The sequence below is a fragment of the Sorghum bicolor genome, chromosome 4 (genome assembly GCF_000003195.3).
Source record: "Sorghum bicolor cultivar BTx623 chromosome 4, Sorghum_bicolor_NCBIv3, whole genome shotgun sequence".
Classification (NCBI taxonomy): Eukaryota; Viridiplantae; Streptophyta; class Magnoliopsida; order Poales; family Poaceae; genus Sorghum; species Sorghum bicolor.
In genome coordinates this window covers 4579561-4596527 of record NC_012873.2, presented here as the reverse complement: position 1 = coordinate 4596527, position 16967 = coordinate 4579561, and the positions used below count along the sequence as shown (strand labels likewise).

At 44.7% G+C, this 16967-nt stretch overlaps 1 protein-coding gene and 1 pseudogene across 1 annotated transcript; one reads left to right on the top strand and one right to left on the bottom strand.

Moving 5' to 3' along the window:
* LOC8077184 (copper-transporting ATPase RAN1) lies at positions 755–5762 on the top strand. The gene is made up of 9 exons (XM_021459924.1): positions 755–1118; positions 1725–2339; positions 2483–2912; positions 3138–3463; positions 3875–3933; positions 4011–4353; positions 4471–4671; positions 4782–5039; positions 5141–5762. The coding sequence occupies exons 1-9, from the start codon at positions 834–836 to the stop codon at positions 5615–5617; spliced, it is 2994 nt and encodes a 997-aa protein (XP_021315599.1). The 5' UTR covers positions 755–833; the 3' UTR covers positions 5618–5762.
* LOC110434420 lies at positions 16238–16959 on the bottom strand (annotated as a pseudogene).

The following is a 16967-nucleotide window of genomic DNA, read 5'->3' as shown; positions in this document are numbered from 1 at the left end:
CACAATGACTTATAGTTAAGAACAAAGAAAGTATTTTTCTAAAAGAACAAGTAAATGGCTTTTTGACACATACTTACCGTCTCAATATGACCTATGTGGTTTTTGTCTTGCTCATGAAACAATCTATCCTATCTGTCCTATAAAAAACATTATTCTTACGGCTCGAAAAGTTAAACAATATAAGGAAATATTAGTTTATGGTGCATACTTAATATTATTAAATAAATCATTGAATATGGTTTTATAATAGATTTATTTGAAGATAAGTGTTGTTAATATTTTCTATAAATTTAGTTAAATGAAAATTTGAGACCACGATAGTGGTACATATTTAGAAAATATTTTTAAGTCTAAGGGGTGCGTAGAGCAGCTCTACAAAAAATTAAAGTTTCTGGAATAACTCTTTAGGTACTCTCACAACTCTACGTTTTTTCCACGAACTCAGTACGTGGAACTGAAACTGTTTGGCTAAAAAACATAAAGCGGAGCTAAAAAAGAACATATAGCAGAGCAGTCCAAACACGCTCTAAGACATTTAAAATTTTAAATACGAATCGGCGAGACAAACAAGGGAGGCAAAAGAGCCTTCTTCCAAGTGTAGACGCCTGAATTCCCCATCCACGACGACGCCTACCTACGGCTACCCACCAACTCTTCAGGATCAAGTCAATCCCGCAGCATTTGCAGAAACCCCCTTGGAATTCACGCTAATATTAAAAACAACCCCCTAGGCAAGTCGTCTCCTCCCATCATTGCGCGTCCTCCACCTCCCCTGCCCCACGATTTCCGCTCCCCTCCCGAACATTTCCCCCGCCTCCCCGTCGCCGACGGCCATGGCCCACCTCCAGCTCACGGCGCTCGCCGGCGGCGCCGACGACGAGATGGAGGAGGTCGCGTTGCTGGGCTCCTACGACGAGGAGGCCGGGGTGGGGCCGGAGGGGGAGGACCAGGCGGAGGCCGGCATGCGGCGGGTGCAGGTGCGCGTCACCGGCATGACGTGCTCCGCGTGCACGGGCGCCGTCGAGGCCGCGCTCTCCGCCCGCCGAGGCGTGCGCCGCGCCGCCGTGTCGCTGCTCCAGAACCGCGCCCACGTCGTCTTCGACCCCGCACTCGCCAAGGTCCGTCGGCTGGCCCCGTGATCCCTCACCTCTCCTTCCTCGGTCCACCCCGCGCGCCCTCTCGATGGATAGTTTTCCCCCCTAGCTCTGTGCGCTACAAATTCTGTCGAGTTCTGGCGTTGTGTTGCGTTGCGTTGGGGAATTGCGGAGCTTGGGGCGGGAAATTGAACTACGGCCTGTTGGTTAGGGTGGTTAGGATAGGAGATGTACATGTCTGCTTAGCTCCTCTTCATTTAGAGGAGCTTCAGAAGTACGTAACTCGGTAACCGTTTGAATTTCTTCTCTCTTCTCTTCTGGTTGAAGCTGGTGGTTTGAATTCATTGGACCTGCAGATAGGTTGCGATTTTTATTAGTTGATGTTGTTGGCGAAATGTTTCCTGTGTTTGGAAGCTTTATCAGTGGGATCGATAGAATGGAAGCAATCTCCAGCTAAAATAGATGTTTGTCGTTTTAAATAGCTTCACTATTTGACACGTTGCTAGTCTGCAACCATTACCTAGCAACTCATTTCCTTTTACTTTAAGTCTCTGCAAGGGCCCCAACAGGAAGTTTTCTACTCAAGATTTATTTGTCCCTTTTTTAATGTTTAAAGCTTGTTGTATGCAGGACGATGACATTGTAGAAGCAATAGAAGATGCTGGGTTCGAAGCGGAAATTCTTCCTGACTCTACTGTTTCTCAGCCAAAATCACAGAAGACTTTGTCAGGACAATTTAGGATAGGGGGAATGACTTGTGCTGCATGCGTGAACTCGGTTGAGGGGATCTTAAAAAAATTGCCAGGTGTAAAAAGAGCAGTTGTTGCATTAGCGACCTCATTGGGTGAAGTTGAATATGATCCTTCTGCCATTAGCAAAGATGAAATTGTTCAGGCCATCGAGGATGCTGGTTTTGATGCTGCGCTGTTGCAAAGTAGTGAGCAAGACAAAGCCTTATTAACTGTCACAGGGTTGCATTTTGAGGGAGATGTAGATGTATTGCATGATATACTGAAGAAAATGGAAGGGTTGCGTCAGTTTGGTGTAGATTTTGCGAAATCAGAAGTTGACATTGTATTTGACCCTGAAGTAGTTGGTTTGAGACAGATTGTAGATACCATCGAGATGGAAAGCAACAATAGACTGAAAGCTCATGTACAGAATCCATACATACGAGCTGCTTCAAATGATGCACAGGAGGCAAATAAGACGCTTCACCTTCTTCGCTTTAGTTTATTCCTAAGTGTAAGTTTAGTTTCCCCTGCTATCCTAAAGATTTAGTTATGTGCCTTTGATGACATGTTTATGTTGAATTTTCGATGCTATACATACTGTTTGACAGTGTGTGTTACTTGCATACTGACTCTGCATTCATTTCCTTGCACCAGATTCCTGTATTTTTCATCCGCATGGTATGCCCTCACATACCTCTGATTAGTTCATTCCTACTCATGCACTTTGGGCCATTTCGTATTGGAGATCTGTTGAAGTGGATTCTGGTGACCATGGTACAGTTTGTTGTTGGCAAACGATTCTATGTTGCAGCTTATAGGGCCCTAAGACATGGCTCTACAAATATGGATGTCTTAGTTGTTATTGGCACTACTGCTTCATATGTCTACTCTGTTTGTGCACTTCTTTATGGGGCATTCACTGGATTTCATCCTCCAATATATTTTGAGACGAGTGCAATGATAATTACATTTGTGCTATTTGGGAAGTATCTTGAGGTGCTTGCGAAAGGAAAGACATCAGATGCTATCAAGAAGCTTGTAGAGCTTGCTCCTGCTACAGCTCTTCTACTTCTGAAGGACAAAGGTATCTGATCCAACTATGCAACCACCTGCAGTAATAACGCTTAGCAGTCCTAGAAAGCTTATAGACGTAGTCTTCATATTGTAAACCTTAATCTTCTTCTTGGTGGTGCATTCCATCTTAACTGGTTGCTTAGAGTAGCCTCCTGCACATAGTCTTTATGGCATTTTCTCTTTCTTTTTTCTGTTAGTTGTACACATAAACTCAGAATATTTTCCTCAAATACAGAGGGAAAATATTCAGGAGAGAAGGAGATTGACGCATCGTTAGTACAACCTGGTGATGCCTTAAAAGTGCTTCCTGGTTCAAAGGTTCCTGCAGACGGTATCGTCATTTGGGGTACAAGTCATGTCAATGAGAGTATGGTAACCGGTGAATCTGTACCAATCTCCAAGGAAGTATCCAGTCTAGTAATTGGAGGCACAATGAACTTGCATGGTATTCTTCATATACAAGCGACTAAAGTAGGATCTGGGACAGTTCTGAGCCAGATAATTTCTCTTGTTGAAACTGCCCAGATGTCTAAGGCCCCTATTCAGAAGTTTGCTGATTATGTAAGTACACTTATCAATTCCTTAGATTATAAAAATAGTCTCTTAACTCTATATTGTAATCTTAAATCTGCAAAGCATTGTTTTGGGCAACTTAAATCTGCTATGTTGTTATTATTGGTTAAACATTGACTTTGCCTTTTCTACTTAAAGTGTCTCGTAGAGAAAATTAAATCATTTATGACAAAATTTTACATTTGTTTGATGGTTACCTGATATGACCCGGTTGATTTTTTTCATCTTCTTCTAAATTCTTACAGAGCACCTTTCTTACATTCATATTTTTTTCTGTCAAAAAATCTTGGATAGACCATAGCACACATGACATAAATCCTTGATATGCAGTGGCCTTTTGCTCTATTATGAACACCTATAATTGCATGCCCCTTTTGTACTGACATTACCTCATTTCAGGTAGCTAGCATTTTCGTTCCTATTGTCATCACCCTGTCCTTCTTGACATTTCTTGCATGGTAAGTTTCAACATCTCTGGGGTCAGTATTGTGGGTATGAATTTATTTTTCTGACTCGTGCATTATTGACTTTCTAGGTTTCTATGTGGATGGTTGGGAGCATATCCAAACTCATGGTCTGCTGAAAGTAGCAATTGCTTTGTTTTCTCCCTCATGTTCTCCATATCTGTTGTGGTGATTGCTTGTCCATGTGCTCTTGGTCTGGCAACACCAACTGCTGTTATGGTAGCAACTGGAGTTGGGGCTAGTCATGGAGTACTTGTAAAGGGCGGAGATGCCCTGGAGAGAGCTCAGAATGTGAAATATGTTATTTTCGACAAGACCGGAACACTGACCCAAGGAAAGGCTACTGTAACAACAGCAAAGATTTTTTCAGGAATGGATCTGGGGGACTTTCTCACATTGGTAGCATCTGCTGAGGTGAGGTGAACAAAAAGGGGAAAAAAGTGTACTCTTGCATATTACTTTCCTATGATGCTTCCAGCAAAGTGGCAAGCTGTAACTGCTAAACTTATTTTGGTTTTTCTAATTTATTAGGCAAGCAGTGAGCATCCACTTGCAAAAGCTATCTTGGATTATACATTTCATTTCCATTTCTTTGGCAAACTTACCTCAGCAAAAGACAACATTAATAGAAGAAAAGAAGAGATACTTTCTCAGTGGCTTCTGGAAGTTGCGGACTTTTCTGCCTTGCCTGGCAAAGGGATTCAATGTTGGATCAATGGGAAGAAAATTTTGGTGAGTTGGAGAATATAGCTTTGCTTTTACTTTGCCCTTCAAATAATTGGAGCTTGGACTTGATTTATGACGAGTAAATATGACATGTTGATGCTTAAATACTTATGCAGGTAGGGAATCGTGCATTGATAACTGAAAATGGGGTAAACATTCCAGAAGAAGCTGAATGTTTCTTGGTAGACATGGAGCTGAATGCAAAAACTGGTATTCTCGTAGCATATGATGGAGACTTCATTGGCTTGATTGGGATAACTGATCCCTTGAAAAGGGAGGCTGCTGTGGTTATACAAGGTCTAAAAAAGATGGGTGTTCATCCAGTTATGGTCACTGGGGACAACTGGAGGACTGCACGAGCAGTTGCAAAGGAGGTCAGTTTTAGTTGCCAACAGTAGTTTAAGCAACTTACACCAGAACATTTATTAACTTGCTGGTATGAAATGTGAAATCCTGAAATTACGGGTTTCTGCAGGTTGGCATTGACGACGTGAGAGCCGAGGTTATGCCAGCCGGAAAAGCCAATGTAATCCGCTCTCTGCAAAAGGATGGCAGTGTTGTCGCAATGGTCGGAGATGGCATCAACGACTCGCCTGCCCTGGCCGCCGCTGATGTTGGTATGGCTATCGGTGCAGGCACTGACATTGCTATTGAGGCGGCTGACTATGTGCTCGTCCGGAACAACCTGGAGGATGTGATCACAGCTATTGACCTCTCAAGGAAGACATTCAGCAGGATCCGGTGGAACTACTTCTTTGCCATGGCGTACAACGTGATCGCCATCCCCGTGGCTGCTGGCGCGCTGTTTCCCTTCACCGGGGTCCAGATGCCGCCTTGGCTGGCTGGCGCGTGCATGGCATTCTCGTCCGTCAGCGTGGTGTGTTCGTCGCTGCTGCTGAGGAGGTATAGGAAACCGAGGCTCACCACCGTGCTTCAGATAACAGTGGAATAGTTTTTTCTTTTCTTCAGTTCATCGTAGAGAAATAGAAAATGTCCCCGACAACGTGAATGTTGGTGTCGTGCAGTTTTGAGGGTCAAACACTTGTACATATCTAACAGTTTGCAATTGCAACCGAGTCATACATGTTAATCATACATGTTAACTGCGTGAGGATTTCTGGTGACCCACCTCCTAAACAAGTCCCTATTCTAAATCTAGGGACTTGATAAAAAAATCAACTCCAACCCACCTTCTACTTGGGCTCTCATTTTTCATGCCCTCGTAAATTATAGTTTCAACCCCTTACATCTCTAACCCCCTATCCTACTTGTTTAGGAGGTGGGTTGAAGTTGGGTCTTAATTTGAGCTCCTACTTTTTTTATCATAGCATGTAAATAAAAATTTAAAGGCTTAATTTAGGGGCTTGGGCTGGAGTTGCTCTAGGGGCCTTATTGTATGTTTGGTTGCGCTTTGGGCTGTGAAAAAAAAACTGTGAGCTATGCTAAGAGTTTACTGTAGTATTCTCGTTTTTATTTGACAATTATTGTCCAATTATGGACTAACTAGGTTTAAAAGATTCATCTCGTAATTTACAGGTATACTGTGCAATTAGTTATCTTTTTTATCTATATTTAATGCTCTATGCATATGCCGCAAGATTTGATGTGACCAAAAATCTTGAAAAATTTTGGAAACTAAACACGACCATAGTGAAATTCTTCAACACCGCGCGAGCTAGCTGCTTGGCATCTCGCTAGCGACTAGCGAGGGTGTTTTTAGCATTATCTCATCTGTACAGAGGCTTCGCAAAAATTTTTAAGATTCTTCATCACATCGAATTTTTGGTCGCATGTATGAAGCATTAAATATATATAAAAATAAAAAATAATTGCACAATTTATCTGTAATTTTTGAGATAAATCTTTTGAGCCTAGTTACTCCGTGATTGGATAATGTTTGTCAAATAAAAACGAAAATGTTACAATAGCCAAAAATCAAAATTTTTACGAATTAAACAAAGGCCTGAATATAATACAATATCTGCTAGCTATTTGTGTCCTTGTTGGGGAAGCCCTCGTATAACAGCGCAGGTTGCTAGTACTCAACTATGAGAAGCGTGCGCTCAAGTTTAACTAAGTTTATAAAAAATAATATTTATATTTATATCTCAAATAAATTTATTATAAAAATATATTTAACTAATCTAATAATATTTATTTTATTTTATTTTATGAGTGAGAGTATTTTTAATGTAATTTTAGTTAAAATTTAAATTATTTGATTGAGTCTTTTTATTTATTTTCCTAGTTGGAAACGGATTTTTTTTAAGACTGTGCGGGGGCACGGTGCGGGCGCACAATACTCGTAGTCATTTTTTAAAGTGGTACTAGATATATATTATATATTTAATGCTACCTATATTATTAAAATATACAAATGCAGAAGGTACATGTTTATTAAAATATTGATCTGGATAGAGGAATAACATTTTTTTTAAACGTCAATATAGATAAAGCGGATACACCATACGTAAGTAGATTGGTCTTTTGTCATTATTTCGAAAGCATGACAAAAGATAGTTATTTCTTACGGATTAAACACGCATGCAGGACTGCAGGAGATGCATTATATTAACCAGAAATGAAGGTGGTAACCATAAATTCGTTTCTACACGGAGACCTTCATTTCATTTCATAGAAAATAAAGATGATTACAAAGCAAGCTATTAGCTTCCGCCACATCTCTAAAAGCCCCAGACAATGAGACAAGCGATACTGAACACAGTTGCTTCTACCATCGACGACACACGACACAGAATAGACACTTTGGACTAATCTCCTGGGAGGATTAGACCATGACGCCAAGCACTCATCAATCGACCTTGCTCCACGACCATTATTAACCTGCTGTCATTGCAGCTTCAACACACATAATAAGATAGCATGGAGGCTGAGGATTTAAGCAAAGGAGCATGCAGCAAGAAGCCCCTGCAGCCCACCAAAAGTAGGTGGTGATAGATATTTAGGATCATCTAGCAGTAGAATAGATCGGGATTCGAGTACAATAAATATAGCAAATGAACATAGGTAGTGCAACTGCACTTGTATGCACTAGATCTACTACACAGAGAGAAAAACAGAGAGGTTTAGAGGATAGGATTAGACCATCGCTGCGTCCATGGCGGTGTAGATCACGTCGGCCATCGGGTCCGCACTTCGTAGGAGGACGGCGGCGTGGTGGCACTTCCCGACGCTGCTGCACAGGCCGGATCGGATGGCTCTAGGGTTTGAGTCGAGTGGGGTCAGTCGTTCAGTCGCGAACTCCTCTCTCATGCTTGCGGCCCCCACCTTCTATACTTATAGTGCAGCGCGCCAGGGGCCCCACCACTCCAATGGGTGGTTGAGTGCCCCCGATCAGGGCTTGGTCAAAAGGGATCTGGCTCCAGCCGTTGGGCTGGGTCAGAGATAGAGATCAACCCAACATTCTCCCCCTTGATCTCATCTATGCTCTTTCGCTTGGTTAACTCACCTCATCACAAATTAGTGTATTGAGCATGTTTCATCTTAACAGTTATTACTGTTAGATTAGACAGCCACAAACACTTTTCTGTTTAGAGATAAATTCTTGCCTTGGGCCCCTTGCTATTCGGGAATCACAGGCTTTCCCTTAAACCCATGCCGGCTATATGTTCTCTGAACATATTGGGCGGTAAGCCTTTTGTAAGCGGATCCGCTAGCATCTTTTCTGTGCTTATATGTTCAAGACTTATGACGTGATCCCAGATTTTATCCTTCACAACATAATGTTTTATGTCAATGTGCCTGGTGGCATTGCTTGACTTATTGTTGTGAGCATACAACACTACTGGCTCGTTGTCACAATACAACTTTAGTGGTTTATCGATGCTGTCGACCACCTCTAAACTGAGTATAAATTTCTTAAGCCAATTCACCTGTCCTGATGCCTCATAACAAGCAATAAACTCAGCATACATTGTGGACGATGCAGTGACTATTGTTTGTTTTGAGCTCTTCCATGATATGGCTCCTTGCGCGAGAGTGAATATGTACCCTGAGGTAGACTTTCTATCATCTCCCGCGTAATCAGAATCTGAATACCCTACTATTTGTAGGTCATCAGATCTTCTATAGGTTAACATGAGCCCTTTCGTGCCTTGTAAGTATCTTAAGACTTTCTTTACTAGATTCCAGTGTTCCATACTTGGATTACTTTGATATCTACCAACTAGCCCGGTCATAAAAGCCAGGTCTGGGCGTGTGCACACTTGAGCATACTGTAAGCTTCCGACAGCTGAAGCGTATGGAACGGCTTGCATGCGATCGCGCTCGAACTTGCTCTTGGGACATTGATGTTCCCCATACTTGTCACCTTTTACAATAGGAGCAGGTGAAGGTCTACACTTGTGCATATTGAATTTTTTTTTTTTTCAATACTTCCTCTACATATGCCTCTTGGGACAATCCCAATACCCCTCGACTTCAATCTCGGTGAATCTTTATGCCCAAGACAAAAGAAGCTTCACCTAAATCTTTCATATCGAAATTTGAGGACAAAAATCTCTTGGTTTCCTGTAGTAGAGTGACATCACTACTGGCTAGTAGAATGTCATCTACATACAGTACTAGGAAAATGTATTTCCCATTCTTAAACTTTGCATATACGCAATTGTCCTCAACGTTCTCTTTAAAACCCAAACTTTCTGATTGTCTTATCAAACTTCAAATACCACTGTCTGGATGCTTGCTTTAATCCATAAATGGATTTCTTCAGGCGACAGCCCATTCTTTGTTTGCCTGTCACAACAAAACCTTTCGGTTGTGCCATGTATACTCTTTCTTCTAGATCCCCATTGAGAAAAGCTGTCTTCACATCCATTTGATGCAATTCTAGATCAAAATGTGCCACTAGGGCCATTATGATTCTAAAAGAGTCCTTGCTCGAGACAGGAGAGAATGTTTCATTATAATCTATCCCTTCTCGCTGAGTGAAACCCTTGGCTACCAGTCTTGCTTTGTACCTTTCTATGTTCCCTTTGGAGTCACGTTTCACCTTGTAGACCCATTTGCAGCCTACTGTTTTGGCTCCTTCAGGAATTTCTTCTAGGTCCCAAACTTTATTGGTATTCATAGACTTTAATTCATCTTCCATGGCTTCTTGCCACTTAGATGCTTCGGTGCTCCTCATGGCTTCTTCAAATGAAGTGGGTTCATCCTCCATCTGAACTTCTTCGCATTCATAGACTATATAGTCATCTGGAATAGGAGACTTTCTTGCTCTTTGAGGTCTGCCAGAAGTTTCTGCTACTGGCATTTCCTCTTGAGGTTGCTCTTGTTGGGGCTGTTGTTCTTCGACTATGGGTTCATTCGGCTCCTGAGGGACAGGTTCCAAAATTAGCCATAGGCGAAAAAGCAGCAGGTGTTGTCACTACTGGAGTAGATCCAACAACAACAGGCAGCGTAAAGTAGGGTTCTTGCACCATGGGAATGGGCACGAACACCCGCTTCTCTTCAAGGTTAATTTCTCGCGCTGCCTTGCTCCCCTTGATCATCTGATCTTCTAGAAAACTAGCGTGTCTCGTTTCCACAAACTTGGTATGTCTACCAGGGTAGTAGAAACGATAACCTTTCGATTTTTTTGGATAGCCAATGAAATGACAACTTACTGTTTTGGGGTCTAGCTTTCCTATGTTTGGGTTAAACACTTTTGCTTCAGCGGGGCTCCCCCAGACACGCAGATGGTTGACTGAGGGTTTCCTGCCGGTCCACAACTCATACAGGGTTTTAAGTACTGACTTGCTTGGAACTCTGTTGAGAATATAAATGGCGGTTTTTAAGGCCTCCATCCACAAACTCAGTGGCAGAGTGGAATGACTCATCATGTTGCGCACCATATCCATTAGAGTACGGTTACGCCTTTCTGCTACTCCATTCTGTTGTGGGGCCCCTGGCATTGAATACTGAGCTACTATGCCATTTTCCTGTAAGAACCTTGCAAAAGGTCCAGGAACTTGTCCATAAGGGGTATGTCGACCGTATTACTCCCCCCCACGGTCAGATCTTACTACTTTGATTTTTCTGTCTAGTTGGTTTTCAACCTCAGCCTTGAATATCTTAAATTTGTCTAAAGCTTCTGAGCGTTCTTTGATTGGATAGATGTATCCAAAACGAGAGTAGTCATCTGTGAATGTGATGAAGGAATCAAAACCATCCACAGATGTCACTGGAAAAGGTCCACAGATGTCTGTGTGGATCAATTCTAGTACTCCCATGCTTCGCTTAGCGCCTTTCTTTATGTTCTTTACTAACTTGCCTTTAATGCAATCAACGCATTGCTCTAACTCTGAGAGTTCTAATGGTGGGAGGATTGATTCTTTGACTAAGCGTTCTATTCTCCCCCTCGAAATATGGCCTAAACGACAGTGCCATAATTTCGATGAGGAATCAATTCTCTTTCTTTTCTTGCTAGCATTTGCGGTCATTGCATTCTCAGCTTTATTACATTCAACATTCATAGTCTCAGACATGAATAATAAATAAGGTTTGTCTTGTCGGAAGGCAAGACCCACATATTTATTATATAACTGTAGCTTTCAATCATCTTTGCTTGGAGGGAACATAAAAGACATCATGTAAATCCCTTTGTCTAGGCATTGACCTGATTCTGCACTTTCTTGAGGTATTCTCTTGCTGTGGGATTGCACTAATGAAGTGCAACACTTGCTCTGAAATAATGATGAGAAGATGGTGAGAACACCAACACTTAAAACTTGGCAGTATGATTGAATATATTAATTTAACGTTGGTCGAAATTAAGATATACAAAATTAACTTGCTGCATAAAATCTAATCACCGTTGGGCAAAATAGAATAAATGCTTAAAATTGGAACTTGGTATTTGCAATATTGCTATTTTTAACGTTGGTCAAAAATAACGATATTACAAAAATTTCTAGGCTTTAAAACTTGCTTCTCGAATTAAATATCCCGTTGGTTCTATTTAATAAGAGAACTAAAAAAGTCTTGCGCAGCGGAAAACGTAAATTAACTTGCTAGAATCGTAACTTGCTGTAACTTGGAATTTGCAATATTGCTATTATTGACGTTGGTCAAAAATTAACAATATTACAAAGAATTCTGTGCTTGAAAACTCGGCTTCTCAAATTAAATATCCCGTTGGTTCAATTTAATATGAGAATTAAAACAACAACTTGCGCAGCGGAAACATTAATTGACTTGCTATTTTCAGAAGCATAACTTGCTGACTTTACTCTCTAAATAATAAACACGTTGGTGCAATTAAATAGAGTTTAAAACTGAGCAAAACAATTATTCAAAAGCTTCTGAAAATGAAATAAAATAAAATTTCTGTGCACGTTCGGGCCTGGGCGGACCAAGCGGCCCACGGCCTCTTTCCGTCCAGTCTGGCCGCTGGTGGGAAACCGCAGACTGGGCCGACTCGGGCGAAATGGCCCAGCAGCGCGCAGCTGCTGCCCCTTATATATACATATATATATATTTTTTTTTTTATTTTTTTTTTATTTATTTATTTTTTTTTCGGCCCAGCAGTCGCAGCCTATTAAGGAAAACGGCCTGTGCGCTCGCTCTCTGTCTGGGCTTGGCCCAGCTCGGCCGCCCGCTTGCTCCTCCCCGCGCCCAGGCCGCAACCTGGGCCTGGGCCGGGAATCTGCGCCCCCGCCTGGGCCATATTTGGCCCGACGCAATCTTGGCCGTTGATCTGCATCCGACGGCCCTCCTTTGATCTCGGGTGAACAAAACCCCCCAGTTGGCTGCCACTGAAACCCTAGCCCTCATTCTTGCCGTCGCCCTCTCTCTCTCTTCTCTCTGCCCTTTCTCTCTCAGCGCCCCGGACGGCAGGGAGCCGCCGCCGCCGGCACTGCGGCCAGCAGCAGGGCCACCGCCGGCGATGGCCTTCTCTCGCTTGCTCTCTCCAGCCCGCGCCGTAAGCAGTCGCAGGGACGCCGCAGCAGCAGCGCTTGCCTCGTCAGCCGGAGGGAGTGGCGCCGCCGCGGTTCCTATCGCCGGAGCGCGCGCTCCCACTGGTGGGTGAGCGCGCCGCCGTCGATGGGGTTCGCGTCGGTGCCCTGCGCCTGACGTCCACGCGGGGGACCTCCTCGGTCTTGACGCCTCGTCGGCCATGGTGATGGCCGACGGTGAGGCTGGGATGGGAAGGCACCAGGTAGAGCCGCCCTTTCCCCTTGCTTTAGAGTTAGGGTTCTGAAAACCCCTCCCCCGATCTCGGTCTTCTTGCGCTAGGGTTAGAGATTTGGTGAAAATCCCATTTTTCTTTTGCTTTTCTTGTGATTGACTTTCGGGCGAATCCGAAAACCTATCTACATGCTAAACCTGCTCTGATACCATTGATAGATATTTAGGATCATCTAGCAGTAGAATAGATCGGGATTCGAGTACAATAAATATAGCAAATGAACATAGGTAGTGCAACTGCACTTGTATGCACTAGATCTACTACACAGAGAGAAAAACAGAGAGGTTTAGAGGATAGGATTAGACCATCGCTGCGTCCATGGCGGTGTAGATCACGTCGGCCATCGGGTCCGCACTTCGTAGGAGGACGGCGGCGTGGTGGCACTTCCCGACGCTGCTGCACAGGCCGGATCGGATGGCTCTAGGGTTTGAGTCGAGTGGGGTCAGTCGTTCAGTCGCGAACTCCTCTCTCATGCTTGCGGCCCCCACCTTCTATACTTATAGTGCAGCGCGCCAGGGGCCCCACCACTCCAATGGGTGGTTGAGTGCCCCCGATCAGGGCTTGGTCAAAAGGGATCTGGCTCCAGCCGTTGGGCTGGGTCAGAGATAGAGATCAACCCAACAGGTGGCACATCGATCATGGAATGGAACCGGAAGGATGCAGACTACTAAGTGCCAGCCGCCGCCGGCGCCCCCGCCGCGGCGGGGTACATGGGCACGTACTTGCCGTCGGTGTCGGTGGACAGCGACCTGTCCCAAAGCCTGAGGATCTGCACCGGCACGACGTTGCGGAAGCTGAAATCGTAGCCGTACCTGATCCGCACCTCGCGCGGGATCTCCCGGTGGTGCTCCATGCTGAGGACGACGCGGACCGGGGAGAGGTCGGGCGCGTCGTCGTCGTAGCAGCCGGGGTCGACCTCCAGCAGGTACCCGAAGCCGCTGCAGTTCCTCCGGATGTCCTCCTCGTTCCGCTGCTCCTTGGGATAGTTGAGCAGCGCGACGTGCGCCAGGGAGTCCATCCGGAAGCGGCGCACGTTGCTGGTCTCCCCCTCGCGCACCAGCCGCACCGACGAGGCGGCGCCGGCGGCGCCGCCGTCGTCCAGCGCGAAGAAGGGCTGCTTCTCCATGGCCGCCTCCCGGTCCTCGGGCGAGCAGAAGATCACCGTCCGGTCGGAGCCGTGGCCGCCAGGCCCCTGGAGCTCGAAGCGCTCGCGCGGGACGGCGGCGCGTATCGCGCGGCGGATGAAGGGCCCTGGGTCCGCCTTGCACGACGCCGCGGCGCCGCCGGCGGCCGGGGTGATGTACGCGTAGGCGATGCGTCGGCCGAGGCTCGGCCTGTCTGGGTTGGGGCGGCGGGCGCGGTGGACGTACACCCTGACGGACTCTGGGCGGGTGGTGCGGCGCTCGCGCTCTGGGGTGACGGCGCGGACCGCGGTCGCGGGGATGGGGCGATCTTCGCGGGGCTCGATCACCGTGACGAAGTCCGGGCGGCCAGGGACGTCGAGCGCCGCCGCTTCCGGCAGGGAGGAGGAGGGGTGGGCGCTGCCGCCGCTGCCTGGCTGCTGCATGTTGCCGTCGTCGTCGTCCACGCCGGCCGAATGCTATGCTTCTGACTGTGACTGGAAGGAGAGCGAGCGATTGGGAGCTAGACTCCTTTGGAGTTGGAGGGCGAAGGAGGCCGGTTTAATAGGCACCTTTGGAACGGATGCTGCATGCATGCATGCAACGGCACCGCCGCACCTTCACCGGTGAGCAGCAGAGCAGAGCAGCGAACGCGGCGCAGATTGCGGTCGAAGCGTCGTCAACGCACTATTGCATGCATGACGCCTCGCCTCCCACGCACCGCACCGGCGGGTTGGGCAAAAGATCGGAGTTGGACTGTTGGAGTGCCTTGGGAGTTGGTACGTGACTCGACACTCGTGAGGTTAATGGAGGCTCTTGGATTGGACTGAGGGCACTCGCAATGCAAGACTCCATCACAGAGTCCAAGACATTTAATTACATATTATTTATGATATTTTGCTGATGTGACAGCATATTTATTGAAGAAAGATGTAGAAAAAATAAGACTCCAAGTCTTATTTAGACTCCAAGTCCACATTGTTCGAGGTAATAAATAACTTTAGACTCTATGATAGAGTCTGCATTGTGAGTGCCCTGATAATAGCCATGAATGGTGTACGGACCGCGAATTTTTTTAACTTTTTTTATTAATTTTAATTTTAACACGGATTTTTTTAAAACTAAACCCTCGGGCCACGCTATATGCATGACAAGGCACTATAATGCCAGTCTCAATACATAGTTTCATAACACAGTTATCAAGATTATAAACTAAGTAACCGAGCCATATGAGTTTTATAGGGATAAAACTTCTCTGAAACTACGTCATTTAGGTCAGTCTCAATGCATGTTTCATGAGAGTGTCATGCACATTAAATAGGGTGCTACATAAGCAAAATTGCTGACTTGGCAGAGTTATTAAATGAAGAAGTTTCATCAGATGAGAGAGGAGTTTCATCCCCATGAAACTCTTGTGGCTCGGTTACCTAGTTTATTAACTAGTCTTGGTAACTGTGTCATAAAACTGTGCATTGAGACTAACCTTAATAATTCTGTCAAGTCACCAATTTTGCTTATGTGGCACCCTATTTAATGTGCATGCCACTCTTATGAAACATGCATAGGCCAGTCTCAGTAGCCCGTTTCAATGCACTGTTTCCAAAATAAATCCGCTGACAGGGCATTATTGTTTAATTATGAACTAATTAGGCTTAAAAGATTCATCTCGCGATTTACAGGCAAACTGTACAATTAGTTTTTGTTTTCGTCTATATTTAATGCTTTATATATGCGCCGCAAGATTCGATGTGATAAGAAATTTTAAAAAATTTTAAGTATTTTTTAGAAACTGGCCAATGGTTATGCGACAACATTGCTAACACATGCCTCTGTCACAAGATGACTGATTCTTTTAGGCTTTTACCATATATAATAGTGTTCAATAGAAATTACCTCTGTATATCCCTAGTCTTATGGATCTGGCAGTAAAACCGGATCACCAGGGATTTGTGCTATGTACTAGTACTCTAGTAGTGAAGCACAAGCGGCTTTGGGTGAACCGGTAGTAAAATGTTGCTACAAAATTTTTATTTTTATAGTAGTGCTAAGCGCCTAAGCCTCATCGCACTGTTAATCCGTGCATGAGTTTCCTTCGTTCTATCGAATGTTTATGCTCCGTGTCGCTCCGTTGGTAGAATTGAATCAACAAATAACCTTATCAAACAGATTCGCTAAGAACAAACACAACCGATATTCACTCATCATATAATAAAGTAATAAAATCATTTAACATATATTAGTCAATAGTCCAGAGCTAGCATGGCAAAACCATTTTATCATTATTCATGTCAACTCTTCTAGAGTTTGGCATGCACAAGAGAGTAGTTCCATCGCACAGCTCTCAACTACTATGGCCAGCTACTGACACCTGTGGGGCTTTACCCCTAGTGCACATGCAAACCCCGAGCTTGCAGAATCCGCCGGTACTGCCCTCGCGTATATATGCATACTCTGACGCAATCCGGGCTGAACTCACACCACGCTACAAAGGTCTTGCTAGGCGTGAAGCACTGGTCGGCCTCAGCACCTGGACGTCGTATGCACAATCAAATTCGATTATCTATACAACCAATCAAACATAGTATTAATACGTATAGATATCATGTTTGCAAGTGCATCTAATAACTCATGAATGATCTACAGCCTACAGGTAGTAGATGCCTATCGCTTGCATGCCATGGAGTTTGGATGGAGTCACTCATCACCCAAGGTCAGGAGGAGCAAGACCATGATGGCTGTTGCTGCAATCTCGCCCTTCATGGCTGAGTTGAATTGAAGAGTTGCTTTGTTGAATTGTTGGGTGAGAAGGAGAAGCAAAGAGCACTTTGTGCCTATTTATAGAGTCCAGAGTGCATCCATTCAACGCCACGCATCAAATAAATTTTATGTTATGCACTCTATCTCAATTTCTATCTCTTCTCTACTTCTTTATCTTTATTATCTCTATGTATCTCTATCTCTATCCCTTCACTGATTCTTTACCTCTGTATCTC

Bases quoted from the DNA above. Each gene is read 5' to 3' on its own strand.
- LOC8077184 (XM_021459924.1), top strand. From the start codon at position 834: ATGGCCCACCTCCAGCTCACGGCGCTCGCCGGCGGCGCCGACGACGAG. The intron at 3,464-3,874 runs GTAAGTACACTT...ACCTCATTTCAG, and splicing joins TTCAGAAGTTTGCTGATTAT to GTAGCTAGCATTTTCGTTCC. The intron at 4,354-4,470 runs GTGAGGTGAACA...CTAATTTATTAG, and splicing joins CATTGGTAGCATCTGCTGAG to GCAAGCAGTGAGCATCCACT.